This window comes from Macrotis lagotis, chromosome 1 (genome assembly GCF_037893015.1).
Source record: "Macrotis lagotis isolate mMagLag1 chromosome 1, bilby.v1.9.chrom.fasta, whole genome shotgun sequence".
In the NCBI taxonomy this organism is placed as follows: Eukaryota; Metazoa; Chordata; class Mammalia; order Peramelemorphia; family Peramelidae; genus Macrotis; species Macrotis lagotis.
Genome location: NC_133658.1, coordinates 850,280,137 through 850,297,935, shown reverse-complemented (window position 1 = coordinate 850,297,935; position 17,799 = coordinate 850,280,137). Strand labels below are relative to the sequence as shown.

The window sequence follows — 17,799 nt, the reverse complement described above, 5'->3', positions numbered from 1 at the left end:
GACTAGTCAGTCATATTTAAATGATGGGAACTTTTAGAATTTTCAGGAATACTTCAGACAACTCGGGTCCTGACAGCAGAAGAAGGATTGTCTAATTACTGTTTTGTTAGATCAGAAGAAGCATGAGAGTCTTGTGAAATGGAAGATTTTCAAGAAATGTTTATGTAGTCTAAACTTGAGGCACAGCAGCATCAGCTTCCTTTCGTGGTGCTGGATGGCAGGTCCAGAATTTGGAATTCAGTTTTCCAGAATCAATAGAGTGCTATCAATACTCAGAGCCTATACATATTCTTGTAGCAGTCAGAATTGTCCAGGGCTAGGGAGGCACACCACCTTTTCTGAGTGAATGTGATGAACATGTAATACCTTCCTTAATGGAAGCAAACAGTTCTGCAGGATGAAGAGCAAGTGCTTGTAGAGCACACTTCTTTGCCATGCTAATTGGGAGAACTGAACAGCTTCCTCCAGACCAAACTCATTTGGCCCTAAATAAAAATGAGTTAATTCTTTTTCCCCTCTTAGCTTTAATTTTTGTTTGCCAAGCAATCAAATAATCTTTAACAGGTACAGTGCTACAAAAACAAAACCAAAGGAAAAATAAAAACCTGATTTAGATTTATTTTACTTAGACTTGAAAGTTTACCCTTCCTGATGACCAGAGTAGAAGCCATCCGTGATCAGTTCTCACTGATTTAACAGTTGTATTAAATCAAGGCTGCTTCCTGGGCTATTGGTCAGCTCTGATCATGGCTATTTAGGGTATAGGTCCTTTTTTCTACAAACACCATAGATATTTTCTGATGTCTTGGTGGCTGTATGTGGCCTCCTGATAGATGTACAAGACTCAGATTTCTTTCTAGCAAACACCTAAACAAAACCATGAATGTTATAATCTTACTGGCCTTTCCTGAAGAGAAATAGTCCCTGGCAGCTTGAAATGGCAGAGGCCTTTGTTAAAGTTGATTGATTAGAAGGGTGGGGTTAACTTGAAGCAGAGCATGAAAACAAGTCCTAAGAACTATAGTTGGGTGGGAAAAGACAGACCCCAGAAAGGCAATTCTTTGGAGGAAGAATAGAAAAGGTAGTAAGCACTGGGAGAAGCACTGATGAAAGGATAAGTACAGAAAACTAGAGAGTTAGAGGGAGAAGGAGCTGCTTCCCTTGACTGTAGAGAAGTAAAGGTGCAACAACTACCTCTTCAACTCCAGAGCTGGACAAACCTTGCTCAGGGTTTACGTGAGCAATGCTAAGTGTGCTTTAGCTAATTCCAAACTTGCCGGCAAGCCAAATATAGAAGATACCTGGGAGGTGAATTCCCATTGTCCAACCTTGGGCATTCCTACCAAATCTTGGTGTTTTCAGGGCATTTAGATAATGGTGTAAATGTTGCATGGTGGTTTTTCTGGAGGCCATGGGCTTGGGCTGGTTCACTCACTAAAAACTGTAGCTTTTTATTACAGGGAACTGTTTATATAGGGATAGTTCTCACTGGGGCCCATGTAGAAATCTTCATTTCTTTGGTGCAATAATGCCTTCCAGTTGGGCCTGAAAAACAAAAATGGAAGCTGTTAATATTTAAAGTGGAGCCTCTTTCCCTGAGTAAAGCATCCCAAGGTGAGAAAGAGCTAGGTGAAATAGTCCACACAGCCAGGTTCAAAGTTTTGGGGCTTTGACTTCCTTTTTTCCATTCCTAATGCCACATTTTCTACATTGTTCCTGGCTTGGCAGCATGGTATTGTTGCATTAGAAGAAATCAGAATTACCTTTGTTTCCATACAATGCCCAGGCTCAGGATATAATGTAAAACTTCGAAGAGGAAATTGAATAAAAATTGAAACAGTGCTTTTCAGGACTCATATTTCAGACTTGATTGCTAATTTAAACATTTGGCCCTCCAGATTTGGAGTTGTGTGCCAGGAGGAGAAGGCCAAATTTTCCATCACAGAAACAACACCCCATTTAAGAAAACTACTAGTGTATAGGACTACCTCCATTTAGTTGATGGTGTCTGAGAAATTTGTTCCGTTCTTTGGACCACTAGTAAATAAGTCTATGGGGTAAGTACATCTATCCTGGGGTGGGGAAGGCAGGTAGTGCATTTGAATCAAGATAGCTTTGAGCTCATAGGGATTAGGTGGTAGCTAGGGTGCCTTAGAAAGATGCTAAGATAGCTTCCTTTGCTTTTGTTATTGCAAACTCCCTGGCAGGTTAAGGTACACCAAAAGTATCTGTTAAAAGGAACAGGTTTACTGAAGATATCTGAATAGATTTCTTTTCTAAAAACAATTTTCTGTCACAATAGCAAATCAATTTTCAGCAACATAAGACTGCTGTTACCCTCCATTAGCAGGAAATATCATCCCTTTTTATCAGATTCTGAGTATTTTTGGTATGTCAAAGCCTATGTCCTTGCCAAACCCAGATCTACAGGCTCCAGCTAGGTCTTCCATTGACACCAAAGAGGAGAGGCAGTGGGAAGATCTTTCTTCCCTTGCTCCCAAAGCCCAGAAAGACCTCTCTCCAAGAGATAATATAGCATTCTCCCCAAAAGAGCATTCAGTGGTGGTTGGGGAAAAGGAGCAGCAGGAACTATTCCACATGGTTAGTGGATGAATCCCACCCTGGTTGGTGTTCCTATCTAGAGAGCACCAGTAAAGAAGGAAGGAAGTAAAAGACCTAATCTTTGGCAGCATACTAGGGGTACACTTTGAATTATAAAGGTTTTTTCTTGCCCATTTCCTCTCCAGGGCCTTCCCTGATCAGGTCATGTTTAGGTCTAAAGAGACGTGTCTCAGACATAGATTTCCATGTGTATCTGAGGTTGGCCCTTCTGAATATGAGTCTCTAACATGTAAGGAAGAGAAAATCATGCATGTGCCAGGGAGTTCTTCTTGGACTCTATTCTGAGCCATCAGATCCACTTAGGGAACACATTTTTCTTGATGAGGGAACTAGCTGAACCCTGGGAAGGAGGAGGGAGCTTCACCATTGCATTCTCCTACCAAACTAGAAGAAAAAATATTAGGCTTTGGTTGAGAATGCACACCCAGTCATCCAGAGAATTAGGCCCATGGCCCCCAAAGTAACTGGCCTCAGTCATCCTCACCTTCAGCTGCTGATTGGTCCGCTTCAGGAACTGAATCTCTTCATTGTGTTTCTTCTCTTCAACCTGTCTCCTCTCAATTTCTCTCTTCTCAGTGGCCTCACACTTAGCCTTCTGCTCATTCACTTGCCTTTCCAAATCTTTCTTCTCTGTTTCCAAATCTGAAATCTGAGCAAAGAGGACATCTAATTTTCCCACAGGGAAGGAAGCTAGGTAAGGATTGTATGAGAGGCAGAGAGAAAGAGGGAGAGAAACAAAGGGTGGGGGTGGGAGAGAGAGAGAGAGAGAGAGAGAGAGAGAGAGAGAGAGAGAGAGAAACAAGTTGAATTAGATCTAAGTTTCTCTGAAACTAAGGGAAAAATTCCATATTCCCAGAATCTTTACTGCCACCCAGTGGAATACCAAATTGTTGACAATGAGGCCTAGGAAAGAAACCAAAAACAATGCCCATTGTATGATTGATTAGAAAGTGATTGTGATTTAAAAAAACAAGCACAACTTATTGAAATGCAAAATAGTAGATTTATAATAGAGGACTATTTGGTATAAAAGATGTGCTTCCTGGTAATAAGAAGTGTGTTCTAAAGGGACTTCAGGAGTCAAGAATGTAAGACCACTTCTGCCACTAGAACTAAATTAAACAAAGGGGCACAGGAGACAGAGGAGACAAGCTTCTATAGGCTTGGCCATTTGAGGTAGAGAGGGCATGCTAAGTTCCCTCATCCCACTCACTTTTCTCTCCATGTCGGACTTCCCTTGCTCAGCCTGGAGAGCCTTCCTCATTCCAAAGGCCACACTGCTTTCATACAGGGTCTGATAGGCTGCGATGGTCATGCGAATCTCATCCCGGACACGCAGCAGCAGCAAGCCCCGCTCTGCACAATTTATGGTCACTTCTCTGATCAGTTCATCTTCCAAGATATAGGGAAACACACACGTACACACACAAAGGTGAGTGAAGACAGCAGGCTAGAAAAGGCAACTTGGATATTATTAACTGTTTTCTCCCTAAGGATTATGCTGAGAAGGGCAATGCTCTCTCTCTCTCTCTCTCTCTCTCTCTCTCTCTCTCTCTCTCTCTCTCTCTCGACTGCTTTTGACTCAAACCAGGGACATTGTCCAAGGTCAAAAAAAAAACAGTTCAGGGAAAACTGGGATGGCAACTGTCTTTCTCCTAGGCAAAGGGGAAGGAATGTGATGACTCACAGAGTCCATTCCTAGACCAAGCACTTCTCTGATGGAGATGGAAGGCCCAAACAGAGGCCAGGACCAGGCAATCATCTTGGGACACCACCCTGATGCAGGCCAGGGTTCACCCACTCCTTTGGAACTGTGGAGTTTCAAGATACATTGAAGATATAAGCCCCATCACTCAGTGTAATTGTTATTCCCATATCTATTCTTTTTAGTTTTCATAGAGTTTTTCTTACAAACACCTGCAAGGTGCTTTTCTACTGAGGGGGAAAAAGAGAGCCTTCTGGAGAGGTTTAAGTGACTTGCCTTCAGTTATACAGCAGTGTGGCCCAGAGTTGGGACTTGAACCCAGATCTTATTTCTCTAAGTCCTCAGCTGATGACTTCAAAGCAGTTTGGAGCACTCCATCATTACAGCCCTCCCCAGTCAGGAGCAGAGAAGCAGATACCAGAAAGCCAACAAATGTTGGAGCTGAAAGGCCCAGAAGAGCATCTCACGGCATCATCCTGGACAGGAGTCCCTTCTCCAGCCCTTGCCTGAGCCCTCCAGGGAAGGCCAGAAGAGCCCCCTGTAGTGATCCTGAGGCTGCTGGTTCCACTTCTGAAACTGTCAACATTTCTTTGGAATTAGCCTCGCTCACTTGTTGTTTTTCTAGGTTATGTCTTAATGCTCTGTTTCTTGATCTCTCCTTTTCTTTTATGTTACTGTGTGTCACCAGAGTTTTTTTCCTCTGAAAACCATGTGAGTCGCATACCCTTTAATTCTGAGTTTGGGGGTTCTCTTTTTCATGGTGATGTACCTTTTGATCCTCCTATTTTAAGTTTAGACATCTTTAATAGTGAGGAGGTTTTCCCTAACTTTGAGCCTAAATTTCTCTCTCTCTTCTCCACTTGCACAATACTATAGGTTCTGTTATCTGACATGAAATAGAAAACTCTAATCCCACTTCCAAATGGCAAATTCACATTATCATCATAGGACTGTCAAGTTCACTCCAAGTCTTCTCCTAAATATTCCTTTTTTTCTATTGATCATTGTGAATTAGCAACTAGTGACATTAAAACCCCCTTATTTAACAGAGGAGAAAACAGGCTCATCTCAGCAAGGGGAAGTGACTTCATCAGATCATACAAAGAGTTAATGACAAAGCAGAGATCTGAACTCTGTACTCCTGCCTCCCAGACCTGCACTCCTTCCAAATGCAATTCAATACTTATTACCCATCTATAACTATATATCAAGCAGATCCTATGCAAAAAGAATCTAATTTTACAGTGTCAGAAAGCCATATTTCTCTGTATGAGTCTATGAAGGAATCCCATATGGCCATCTGATTAAGTAGGCCTGGGTGGGACTGCCGGGCATCCCAGTTCCCCTGGGGTCATGAGGACAGGACTCATAGGCAGGACTGAACAGCAAGCACCCAGCCTGACCCAGAGAAGCTGGGGAGCCGCCAACAAAACCAGTTTTTTAAGGAGAACTCTTGTTGCAACCTCCCGGCGCCAGTCAGTTTATCAAATGGTAAGCAAATTAATCTCTGAAATAAGTTTCTGGACTGTGGTCTGAATGTGGTTGGATTGTATATTTTCAAATCACCAAAGAGTTCTCTTTTCCCATTCTAAGCACTTAAGTCTAAATGTAAGCAGTGATTCCAGTTATAATGAGTTTGCTGATTGGCAAGTTGAGGGGAGGTCAGAAGTAAGAAGGGTTAGTTACTCCAGGAAAGTCCTGGTCACAATGCCAGGGGAAAGGCCACCTGAAGCCACCCAGTGGGGGGGGGGGGATCTCTGAGGGCCTCCAGGGACCAAATACAGAAACATTGCTACTAAGTGGGGTGTCTTAAGGAGATTTGTGTCTATTACCAAAGTGAGTCAAATTATCAAAGGGATACTTTGGAAGGTCCTGTCACTTTTTTTGGTTTTTTTGTTTGTTTTTTAGGTTTTTGCAAGGCAAATGGAGTTAAGTAGCTTGCCCCAGGCCACACAGCTAGGTGATTATTAAGTGTCTGAGGCCCCATTTGAACTCAAGTACTCCTGGCTCCAGGGCCGGTGCTCTATCCACTGTACCACCTAGCCATCCCTGGTCCTGTCTCTTTTTAAAAAATAGTAATTTTCCCACCCTCAGAGAGCATGAGTATTTTAATTAAACAAATGGATGGAGTTTAGTACAAAAATCAATGGTATTGGGGTGGTTAGGTGGCACAGTGGATAGAGCACTGGCCCTGGAGTCAGGAGTACCTGAGTTCAAATCTGACCTCAGACACCTAATAATTTCCTAGCTTTGTGGCCTCAGGCAAGTCACTTAACCCCATTGCCTTGCCAAAAAAAAAAAAAACAAACCTAAAAAGAAATCTGTGGCATTATTTATACACAGATTTTTTTTAAAAAAGGATTTCATGTAACAAAAAGTGATACCTTTAAAGGCAAAGAAACAGATAGGCAGATATCTAAAAGCCTAATACACCCTTCCAGGTGGTCTTGGACCTATCATTATATACCCACCTTATTGAAGAGGGTGCCCTGGCCATATTGTTCAAATGTTAAATGTAGGCTTGCAGAAAGACTATTTTATGGAGAACTCAATACAAGGCAAGCTCTCACAAAGGGGTCAGATAAAATACAGAGACACTCTGAAAATCTCCCTAAGAACACTGGAATTAAAAAAAATTATAAAAAAGAAAAAAGAACTCTTGAATTGGGGTAGCTAGGTGGCACAATGGATAAAGTGCTGGCCCTGGAGTCAGGAAACCCTGAATTTAAATATGACCTCAGACACTCAGCTGTGTGACCTTGAGCTAGTCACTTAACCCCATTGCCTTGCAAAAAAAACAAAACCAAAAAACATATGAACTCTGGAATTGATTATTCAACATGGGAGACATTGGCACAGGACCACCCAGTGTGGTGTGCCCTCATCAGAGAGGGTACTCTGCTCTATGAGCAAGGCAGAGTTGATGTAGCTCAAAGGAAATGAGAGATGTGCAAGTTTAGAGAATCCACCTCAGGTGGGAAGAGCACTCCTAAGCTCATATTGGTTTAATCAGTCACAGGCAACATAGTGATCTTGATTTGGTTTTCTCCAAAAATGAAGGACAAGAACCAACCAACCCACCTTCCAATTCTGCCTTTTTTCTGTTGGTTCCCACCCCTGCCCCCATGATTGGAATATTCTCCTTCCTACCTCTACTTTCTGCCATCCTTTAAGATTCAGTACTAATTCTACCTCCTGAAAGAAACTTTTGCCAGTCTTCACCATGCCCAGCACCATGTTCCCACTGTCACTACCAGTGTCTGTATATGTTTTATATGCATATAATTGTTTGCAAGTTATCTCCTCCATTAAAATATGAGCTCTTTGAAGCCAGAGGCTATTTTTGCCTTTCTGTGTATTTCCATCTGTGCACGGTGCCTGGCCCACAAACTAAATTCTTCACAGATAATTGTTGACTTACTGAAAAGCCTTCTGGGCTTCGGTGGCCCTAACTATGAGAATTCCCATTCTTAAGCTACAGCATCTTCACAGCCAGTGATGCTGGAGGAAGTGGCCTTTAGCACGAGCTGAACCCAGCAGGTTATCACTGTTCCTTCCTGGGCTCTCAGAATCTGCCCCACTCTCCACACAGCCTACCTTACTGCCCCTTGGAAGCACTCACCAAAGCACTGTGAGTACAGCTCCCTGCGTACTGGACAGATTCCTGTCTCCCGAGCCTGTCGCTGCTGAAGTTTCAGGTCCAGCTGCTCCTGGAGATGTACCACATCCATTCTGGTGCTGGGGGTGCTGGACACCTGTTGGATCCATAGCTGAGTGTCTTCCACCCATTCTCTGTAGCACAAACACACAATCCAGGGATAAAGTCAGGAGTCAGAGTGGTGTGCAGGCAGCCACCACAAACTTACTGTGCCTGCAGTGGGCAAGTTGGCAACCCCCTGACCAGCTCCAAGACCCAGGGTTTAAGGAAACCCAGAATCACAGCCTCCCAGCCCTGAAGAATGAAAGCTGGAAGGGATCTCAGAGACTATATGTCAGCCCTTTCATTTCCCAGCTAAGGAGGATGGATTTGCCCATAGTCAGACAGCTAGGGGACAAAGCTCTGATTTGAAGCTAAACTATCTGATACCTAAGGTCAGAAGGTCAGCATTAAGCACTTATTTAGTCCCTACCATGGGTCCGGCACTAGAGACACAAAGGAAGGCAACAGACAGTTCCTACTTTCAAGAATCTCACAGAATGATGGGAGAGACAACATGCCAATAACTGAACAAATAAGCAGCAGAAAATGGCACTCATTGACAGAAGGAAGAGCCAGCATTAAGGGTGAAGTGGAACTTTAGCTGGGGCTTGAAGGAAGCCAGAGAAGCAAGGAAGCAGGGATGAGGAAGGAGAGCTGCCCAGGCATGGGGGGCAACCAACTATGAGGATCAACCAGGAGGCCAGAATCACGGGATCATGGAGTCTGTAAAGAGCAGCAAGGTGAGAAGATAGTAAAGACTGGCAGGGGAGAGGGGAGAGAAGAAAGCAATGAAGGGCTTTGAATGCTATTCAGAGGATTTTATTTTTTTATCCTGGAAGAAATATAAAATAATGGAGTTTATTAAGTGTGTGTGTGTATTTGTGTTTGTCTGTGTTTGTTTTGTGTGTGTGTGTATGTGTGTGTGTGTGTGTGTGTGAGAGAGAGAGAGAGAGAGAGAGAGAGAGAGAGAGAGAGAGATTATTGGACCTGTGCTTTTGGGAAGATCAATTTGACAGCTGAGTGGAAGATTCACTAGAGCCAGAAGAGACTTGAGGGAGGTAGATCCATTCACCAGAAGGTTATGGCAATAGTCCAGGCAGGTATGAAGTGATGAGGGTTTGTAGCAGATTGGGGCAGGGTCAGAGGAGAGAAGGGGATATACACAAGAGATGTTATTAAAGTAAAATCAACAGAAGTTGGCAACAGATTAGATATGGGGGATAAGGGAGAATGAGCAGTCAAGGAGGTTTTAAACCTGTTAAAGATTCTTCCATGATAACCCTCAGGCACCAAAAAGTCATGCACAATGGGGGCTCTCTCCAGCTTCCCAAGATAAAGAACATCAGACCCTGTTACTGGGGGAATCCTGAGCAGTTCCATTTACTATCCATCCATTAGCTACCCTTTCTAGTAGCACCCAGGCTGAACCCAAGTCACAGTACAAAGGAACAAAGCTTATCTGGCACCTTTTTTATGATCCTTTCTTCCTTTCCTTATCTCTTTCTCTCCCTTTAGGTGTTTAGATACCAGAACTTCTGTGGCCATGGACAAGTCTAATGTTTTTCTACTCACTCCTTGGCTGCTGAATGTCATTAAAAAAAAGTCACAAAATTGAATTACTTCCACTCACTATAAATTCATCATCTATAACTTCTGCAGGCCTCCAATTGCTTCTACTCTACTACTACGATGTATAGGGTGATTAGGGAAGACTAGCAAATTTGGTGTGAAGGTTTGCTAAGCCCTTTTCAGAACTACTTATCCATGTTTGGCTTCTGGTTCTTGTCCTTCATTATCAAAGACCAAAATGATATCACTATGTTTGAAACAAGTAATAAGCCCAATATGAGCATGGAATGTTCTATCTCAGGTCAGTCACAAATAGTCCATGTGAACATGGGGTGGGTACTCTAAATTTACATACTCCTTTGAACTGCTTCAATTCTGCCCTTTTCATAGAGTGTAGCACCCTCTCTGATGAGGGCACACCATGCTAGAGTCTGTGCCTATGTCTCCCATGCTATGCAAACAATTCCAAAGTTCTTAAGGGAGACCTTCAGGGTGTCCCAGTATCGCTTCTTCTGACCCCTAGGTGAGCACTTGCCCTGTGTAAGTTCTCCATATAATAGTCTTTTGGCAAGCATACTTCTGGCATTCTAACATGACCAGCCCATTGTAGTTACACTCTCTGTAGTAATGTTTGAATGATTGTCAGTTTACTGTGAGAAAGGACTTCAGACAACTAGGTAGTGCAATAGATATAGTACTAACCGTACTTAACCCATTACCTTGTAAAAAACTGAGAGAGAGAGAGAGAGAGAGAGAGAGAGAGGACCTTAGTCTCTGGTATCTTCTCCTGCAGGGTGATCTTTAGAATCTTCCTAAGACAATTTAAATAGAAGTGATTCAGTTTCCTGATATGGTGCTAGTAGATTATCCAGGTTTCACAGGTATATAGCAATGAGGTCAGCATAAGGGTTCTGTAGACCTTCACTTTGGTAGTCAGTCTAATACCTCTTCTTTCCCACACTTTCTTTCGGAGACTCCCAAATACTGAACTAGCTCTGGCAATGCTTATGTCAACCTCAATGTCAATGTTTATCTCCTTGGAAAGGCCATGGTAGAATTTGTCCACAGTACTCAAAACTTCTCCATTTACTGTTATTGATGATTACACTTATAGATGATGTGGTGCTGGTTTTCTTGGTGTTGTTAGACCAAAATGAGCATAAGGAGCAGAAAAATCAATCCATACTTTGTTGCATCTCAGCTTCATAGATTGCATTGAGTGCACAATCATCTTCAAACAGAAGATCATGCACCAACACTCCCTCACTTTGGATCTTGGCTTTACAAGTTGAAGAATTTGCCATCAAGACAATAGCTGACCTTGATGCCATGTTCCTCCTCAGTGAACGCATTTGATTAACAAGGCTGAAAATATCATGCTAAAAAGCATGGGAGCAAGGACACATCCTCATTTTTCTCCATTGGTGCCTGGGAAATCATAAGAACATCATCCACCATCCAGAACCTGGGTATGCATGGTGTCATGAAACTGATGACCTTCTCTGGGCAGCCAAATTTTGGCATAATTTTCCATAAACTCTCACAACTGATGGTATCAAAGGCCTTGATCAGATCTACAAATGTTGTATATAGACCTCTGTTCTGTTCCTGGCATTTTTCCTGGAATTGTCAGGTAGAAAACACCATATTGACTGTTCCTTGACCCTTTCTGAAGCCACACTGGCTCTCAGGAGAGCGACCATCTTCCCGTGAAGGATCAGCTTATACCTATGGAGAAGAACTCTGACAAGAATCTTACCATCAATGACTAAAAGAGAAATACCCCTATGATTACCACAGGACTTTTACCTTTATAAAGATGGACAGTGGAGGCTTCCTTGAATTCTTGGGGGATAACCTCTTCATGTCATATTAACCTGGAAAATTTCAGTCAACTTTTGAAAGAGCAATGGACCCCCCCCCCCATCTTGTAGATCTCAGCTGGAAAAGAATCAGCACCAGGTTCTTTGCCATGTGAAAGGAGCCTAATGGCTCAAAACCACTTCTTTAGTTGGAACTTCAGCTAGGGACTGAATGACTTCAACTTGATTGATCTTCTGCATTGATTGATGATGGTCAGTTAAGAACACTATGGAAGTGTTCAGTCCATCTCTCTAGGATCATGTCCCTATTGTTAATCAATGTGGATCCATCAGCACTGAGCAGTCGAGATGTACCAATACATTTTCTGGCCCATGGATAGCCTTCAGGGTGTCATAAAAGCATTTTAGTTTGTTACTGTCTGCATAAAACTGAATTTGAGTTGCCTTCTTACTGAGCCAAACTCAGTAATCCTCTAAGTTTCACTTGGTCAGAACCCTGTCACCCACCTCCCACCTATGGTTCCAAGAAACTGTAGCATGCACAGCTGCCATATCCCAAAAGTGAGCTCAGCGGACAGGCTAAACCAGGTTAAATGTAACTAGCATGCAGAAAATCCATCAATGACTTAAGATGATGTTTGCCCCAAGCAAGTGAAAACTTCCCCTGGCAGAATGGGCAGATGAGAATAATTTATTCCAGTGCCTGTGAAGGCAACTGAAGGAAGTGCTGTGGAGTACTTAGAACATGTTCAGACAGGGGCTGCTAGGTGGTGCAGTGGCTAGAGCACTGGCCTTGGAGTCAGGAGGACCTTAGTTCAAATCCAGACTCAGACACTTAATAATTACCTAGTTGTATGGCCTTGGGCAAGCCACTTAGCTCCATTGCCTTGCAAAAACTTAAAAAACCCTAACATGTTCAGACAGCAAAGACGTCAGGATCATTCACTGCATCTCGGACCATTGCAAGTCTTCCTGGTTTTTGTCTTGCCACTAGACCATGATGACTGGAAGAAAGAGTGTGGCTAAGGAGTTTGGGCAGCTCTGCCCAATTCATTTACACATCAAGACATCACCATGTGATGTCATTAGTCCTCTTTTTTTTTAGGTTTTTTTTTTTGCAAGGCAAATGGGGTTAAGTGGCTTGCCCAAAGCCACACAGCTAGGTAATTATTAAGTATCTGAGACAGGATTTGAACTCAGGTCCTCCTGACTCCAAAGCCAGTGCTTTATCCACTACACCACCTAGCTACCCCTGTCATTAGTCCTCTTAAAAAAAAGGACAAATAATAACAACTCTATTATCATTTATCTTTGAATTTCCTACCTTACAGCAAATTTTTCTTCCTTTTTTCCCTTAAGGTTTCTTTCTTTTAAAAAATTGTTTTATTAATGGTCTTTTTCCACTGATCTTTCCCAATGATTTCCCTCCGCTCCCTTCCCTTCTTCCCTTCTCTTGCAATAAAGAATGTAGATAAGCAAAATGAACTGGGGATAGGATTTTACTCTTCTCTCTCTGAATCAATACACTGGCCACGTCTGATAACATATGCCCCAGTCAGCATATCTAGTCCATCACTTCTCCAATAAAAGAGAAGGATCACAGTCAACTTTTTCAAATCTTCCCTTCTCTGCTCTAACCCCCCAGTTGCCATCATGTAACACCAGCCATCACACCCATCACCTGACAACAGTTAATCTAGCCTTTTCCTGAAAAGAGCAGAGGGGATACAATATCAATTTCCTTGGCCTCTCACCTCCTTATTTCTGCTCTCTTTCTCCCATTTCTTTTTCATCATGAAAGCACAGAGATATCACAATACATTCAGATCCTTCAACAGGCACCTTTGAGCATAATCCCTCCCATCTTTCCCAGGACTGTTCGCAATAGCTATCTGCTCCCAACCACATAGTTTTGCATGCATATTTAATCTCTCTCCATCCAAAGTATTTTCATTTGCTCAACTTTCCCCAATCTTGAAAAAATCCTCTTTTGACCCTTCTAGTTCATCTAACTACTGTCTCATTTTACCTAACCACTTTTTCCTCAATCCCCTGAAGTTCTACTCTGCCTCTATCAAAATTGTTCTTTCCAAGATCACCAAGTACCTCCTAATCACCAAAACTATTGATTCAGGCACAAGACAAGCCTCTATCAATGAAACAATAAATCCCTACCCTATCCTGAAAGGATTAAGTCTTTTGAGTTCCTCCTCTACAGATCCCTAGTCATCTCCACCCTTTAAAAGCTTACCCTGGAATCAGGAGTACCTGGGTTCAAATCCAGTCTCAGACACTTAATAATTACCTAGCTGTGTGGCCTTGGGCAAGCCACTTAGCCCCATTTGCCTTACAAAAACCTAAAAAAAAAAAAATCAAACACTTTCCTCAGTTGAGTTGTTTCCTCCTTTTGGGAGTCCAGCCCATTCTTGGGGAGTGTGATCCCCCTAAATAAATGTCCTATGCTTGACTTGAAGAAAGTATGAAGAGAAAAGATATTAGACTACTAAACTGAAGTTCTACAGTCACTGTGCTGACCTCATTGTTGTATGCCTCTGAAACCTGGACAGGCTACCAGCACCATACCAGGAAACTGAATTCCATTTTAGGAAAATTCTGAAGATGACCTGGTAGACTAAGATACCAGACACTGAGGTCCTTTCTCAAATTAAACTGCCAAGCATTCAAGCATTACTACAGAGAGCACAACTCCAATGGGCTGGTCACATATGCCAAACTTAACCCTATCCTATGAGAACTCACAAAAGGCAAGCTCTCACAGTTGGGGTCAGAAAAAACAAGACAAGTCCATCCTCAAGTTCTCTCTTAAGAATTTTGAAATTGATTGTGCAGCAGGGAGTCACTGGCACAGGACTGTCCAGCAAGGAGTGCTCTCATCAATGAGGGGGCTGCACTCTGTGAGCAAAATAGAGTTGAAGCAGCTCAAAGAAAAAGTGAGACATGAAAGGTTAGAGAACCCACTCCAGGTGTTCACATGGACTATTTGTGCCCATCCTGTCACACAGCATTCCGAGCTCATATTGGTCAGAGAAATCTCAATCAGACATACTGTAGCTTGTCTCTAATCTAGCGATGTTGATGTCTTTTAGTCTAAATTGTACTATTCTTCTGGTCACAACCCCCATCTTTTCCACTAGAACAGTATGAGAAACTGTCAGATGGACTGTGGAACTTTCTCTAGGGCTGTTGGCTGGTCTGGTCACAATGTGCTAATATTAGTATTTCAAGGGTCTATTATCTCATCAGTATGGCTCCATGTAGATGAACAATCCCTCTACATCTAAGTAGAATTGTTACAAAATTACTCTGTTGATAAAGTCAGGATAAGCCTTTCCTAACTTGGCCAAGTCAGTTTTTGGACTACCCCCTTATCCCAGGACTTTCCAGCTTGTTTGATTATCACTCAATCTTTTTACCTGGGGGGCAAGATGGAGTTCAAGATCTCTTCAGCCTGCTTGGTGGGATCTGTGGCTGCAGAAGTGGAAGGGGTGGCCTTGGATTTGGGTGGCTGTGGGACTGGTCCTGTAGGCGCTAGCTGTTGAGGGCTGACCTTCAGGGCACGGGCCTGAGGAGGAGGTGACAGAGAAACTCAGAGACCTAACTCTGAGGCAGCCAAAATCCTGGGTTCTTTTCCTGTATCTTTGCTTTCTTTTCCTATCTTGTTTCTCCCATTCTCCTTCTGCTCTCTTCTCATTCCCTTTTCTATGCATCTAACCTCATCTTTCTTTCCTTCCTTTCCTTACCCCACAGATCATTTCCCCTTCTTTTATATCCACTTTTGTGATCCCTCCTTTTGCTTACTTCCTCTCCCCCGCCTTCTCTCATTACCCACTTCCTAACTTCCACATCTTCCTTTCCGTCCTTCCCTTTTGCTCCTCTTTCCTAGACCCCTCTCTCCTTTTGTTTCTTCTACTTTCCTCTCAAGTCTCTTCCCTCCCCTTTCTCATGCTACTTTCTCCTCCCAACAACCCTATCTCCCTTTCTCCTCCTTTCCATTTCTCTTCATGCTTCCTCCTCCTGTTTCCCTTTCCACTTTCACCCCCGCCTCACTGCTTCCACTCTTTCCTCCAACCTCCCTCTCCTCTCCTCCTCCTTCCCCTCCTCCCACACCCTTTCCTCTTCCAGTCCCTCTCTTTCCCCTTTCTCTCTTATTCCCTCCCACATTTTCTTCACCTCGCCTCTCCCCCTCCCCAGTCCCCATGCCTGGATTCTACCTTGGGGCTCTTCTTCTCTGTGTTCCGGCTCACTAGCACCGGGGTATCATACTTGAGCAGTGAATCAACAGGGGGAATCATGGTGGCTGCTGCAGCAGTGGCTCGGCAGCCTTGTTTACTGTCACCATGGAAACCGAGACCCCACCCCAGTCCCTACCACTCGTGCCCAGCTGCCGGCCACTGGGGTGGGGGCGGAGCCGGCCGTGGGCGGGGCTTGTGGTGGGCGTGGTTCTAGGAGAGCCGTAGGAGTGGCTGGCGCCTCTCTAGCCCCAAGTTCGTGAAACGAACCCGGGACTGGACGTCCACTCTGGAGGTGGAACTTCATTTCTGTCTGTTTACGTGCATAGGATGCTTCTGAGAAAAGCTATAAATGAGAGCGCTTACTTATCATGGTGTATTATCAGGCAGGTGCTCTTAACCCTGAGTGTGAATTTATTTAACATTTTGATAACTACATTTCTGTTTTCTTATAAAATTAAATTGCTTTTTTTTTAAAAAAAATAATTCTTTGTGTTTTATTTGAGGCAACTGGGAATGCAGTTCATGGAATCCTAGAATCAAGGAAGACCCGAATTCAAATTCTGATACTGTGTGACCTCGGACAAATTGGGTAACCTCTGTCTTCCTCAGTTTCCTCATTTGTAAAATGGGAATAATAATTATTTCCCAGGGTTGTAGTGAGGATCAAATAAGATAGTTGTAAAACAAAATTTGCAAACCTCAAAGTGCCAAAAAAATGCTACTATTATTTTAAAACAAGCTTTTACTTGGACTGTTAAAGAGGTTCTTGATACGTGTTAAGAATCTTTGTGAGGGGGGTAGCTAAGTGGCATAGTGGATAGAGCACTGACCCAGAAGTCAGGAGGACTTGAGTTCAAATCCAGCCTCAGACACTTAATAATTTTACCTAGCTGTGTGGCCTTGGGCAAGCCACTTAAGCCCACCGCCTTACAAAAAACTACCCCCCCATCTCTGTGAGCATCTTCTTCTGTCCTTCTGGAGGACAGGGAATAAGCTGGAGTGGACCGAGACCTGGGTTTGAAATTTACCTAAGTCACTTGCTGTGTAACATTTATTCACCAATAAAAACTTTTTTTCCTCTATTGTTATTTTGGGGTTTCATTTGTTGGATGTGAAATTTTATTTATAGAGTGTTCCTGGTGGTGAAAATCCTTCCAATGGTTTCTATGTCAACCTTTTGGTAGCTTCTGCTGACAGGTAGAAAACTTCCTGGGGCACTGAGAAGTATAATTTGACTTGCCCTGAGTCCTACAGGCTGTATGTGTCAGAGTCTATCTTTCTGCCACCAAATCCAATCTTTTATTATAACAGGATTTTTTTCCACATATTATCAGAATTCTTGATCTTCTGGTACCACACAACAGCACAACTGTGTGACCAAAGGAGTCTGGTGCGGGGCCTTACCCACAGGATGCCTATGGTCCAGCAGAAAGACCAAAGAGGTAGCGAGCAGGATATCACAATTTGTAGAACTCCCCCCACCCAAAGCAATAATACAAGCTCTTAGAGGGCAGAGACTTTAAACACGTTGCGTTTCTGCTCAGTGCTCCATCTCTTCACTCTCTACTCTCTTCCCCTAGGACTGATGTTGGTTCTTCATTCTCCCAGAAGACCACAACATCGGGGAGGTGATGCCATGATAAGCACATGAATTGGATTTGAGTGACAGCCTCACTTTCTCCTCTTGAGCCGTCTGGGTTCAGTGACCAGATAGGAATCAAGAGGACTGGAGATGGCCCTGGATGGCCTCAGGGTTAAGTGTCTTGCCCAAGGTCACACTGCTAGTAAGTGTCTGAGGCTGGATTTGAACTCCGCTCCTCCTGACTCCGAGACCAGTGACTTTGTCCACTGCAGCTCTTCCCATGAGGGCAATAGGCAAGGGATTCTGAAGGAGAAGGACCAGCCAGGTGGCCCAGGGGGCCTGGGTTGAACCCGGGCACTTCCCTTCACTGCCCCTTTGCCTCCCTCCGTGGGAGCAGGAGCGGAGCCCACTAAACAGGGCTGGTGGAATAAATGCCAGCCGTTGCCCACGGAAGAGGCTCAGCAGCGGGTGGAGGCGGGGCAGGCCCACGGGCTGGCAAGGCCCCGTCATAGTAACCATCAAGTGTCGGAGGTCCAACTTGAACT

At 43.6% G+C, this 17,799-nt stretch overlaps 1 protein-coding gene across 1 annotated transcript; it reads right to left on the bottom strand.

Moving 5' to 3' along the window:
* Positions 1 to 598: 598 nt before the first annotated feature.
* DNALI1 (dynein axonemal light intermediate chain 1) lies at positions 599 to 15,848 on the bottom strand. Its single transcript, XM_074217568.1, has 6 exons — positions 15,652 to 15,848; positions 14,854 to 15,002; positions 7,950 to 8,119; positions 3,836 to 4,014; positions 3,107 to 3,271; positions 599 to 1,545 (listed from the first exon to the last, which is right to left on the bottom strand). The coding sequence occupies exons 1-6, from the start codon at positions 15,730 to 15,732 to the stop codon at positions 1,510 to 1,512; spliced, it is 780 nt and encodes a 259-aa protein (XP_074073669.1). The 5' UTR covers positions 15,733 to 15,848; the 3' UTR covers positions 599 to 1,509.
* Positions 15,849 to 17,799: the final 1,951 nt, after the last annotated feature.

Bases quoted from the DNA above. Each gene is read 5' to 3' on its own strand.
- DNALI1 (XM_074217568.1), bottom strand. From the start codon at position 15,732: ATGATTCCCCCTGTTGATTCACTGCTCAAGTATGATACCCCGGTGCTA. The intron at 3,272-3,835 runs GTGAGTGGGATG...CTCTTTGCTCAG, and splicing joins AGTCCGACATGGAGAGAAAA to ATTTCAGATTTGGAAACAGA. The intron at 1,546-3,106 runs GTGAGGATGACT...TTTGTTTTTCAG, and splicing joins GGACCAATCAGCAGCTGAAG to GCCCAACTGGAAGGCATTAT.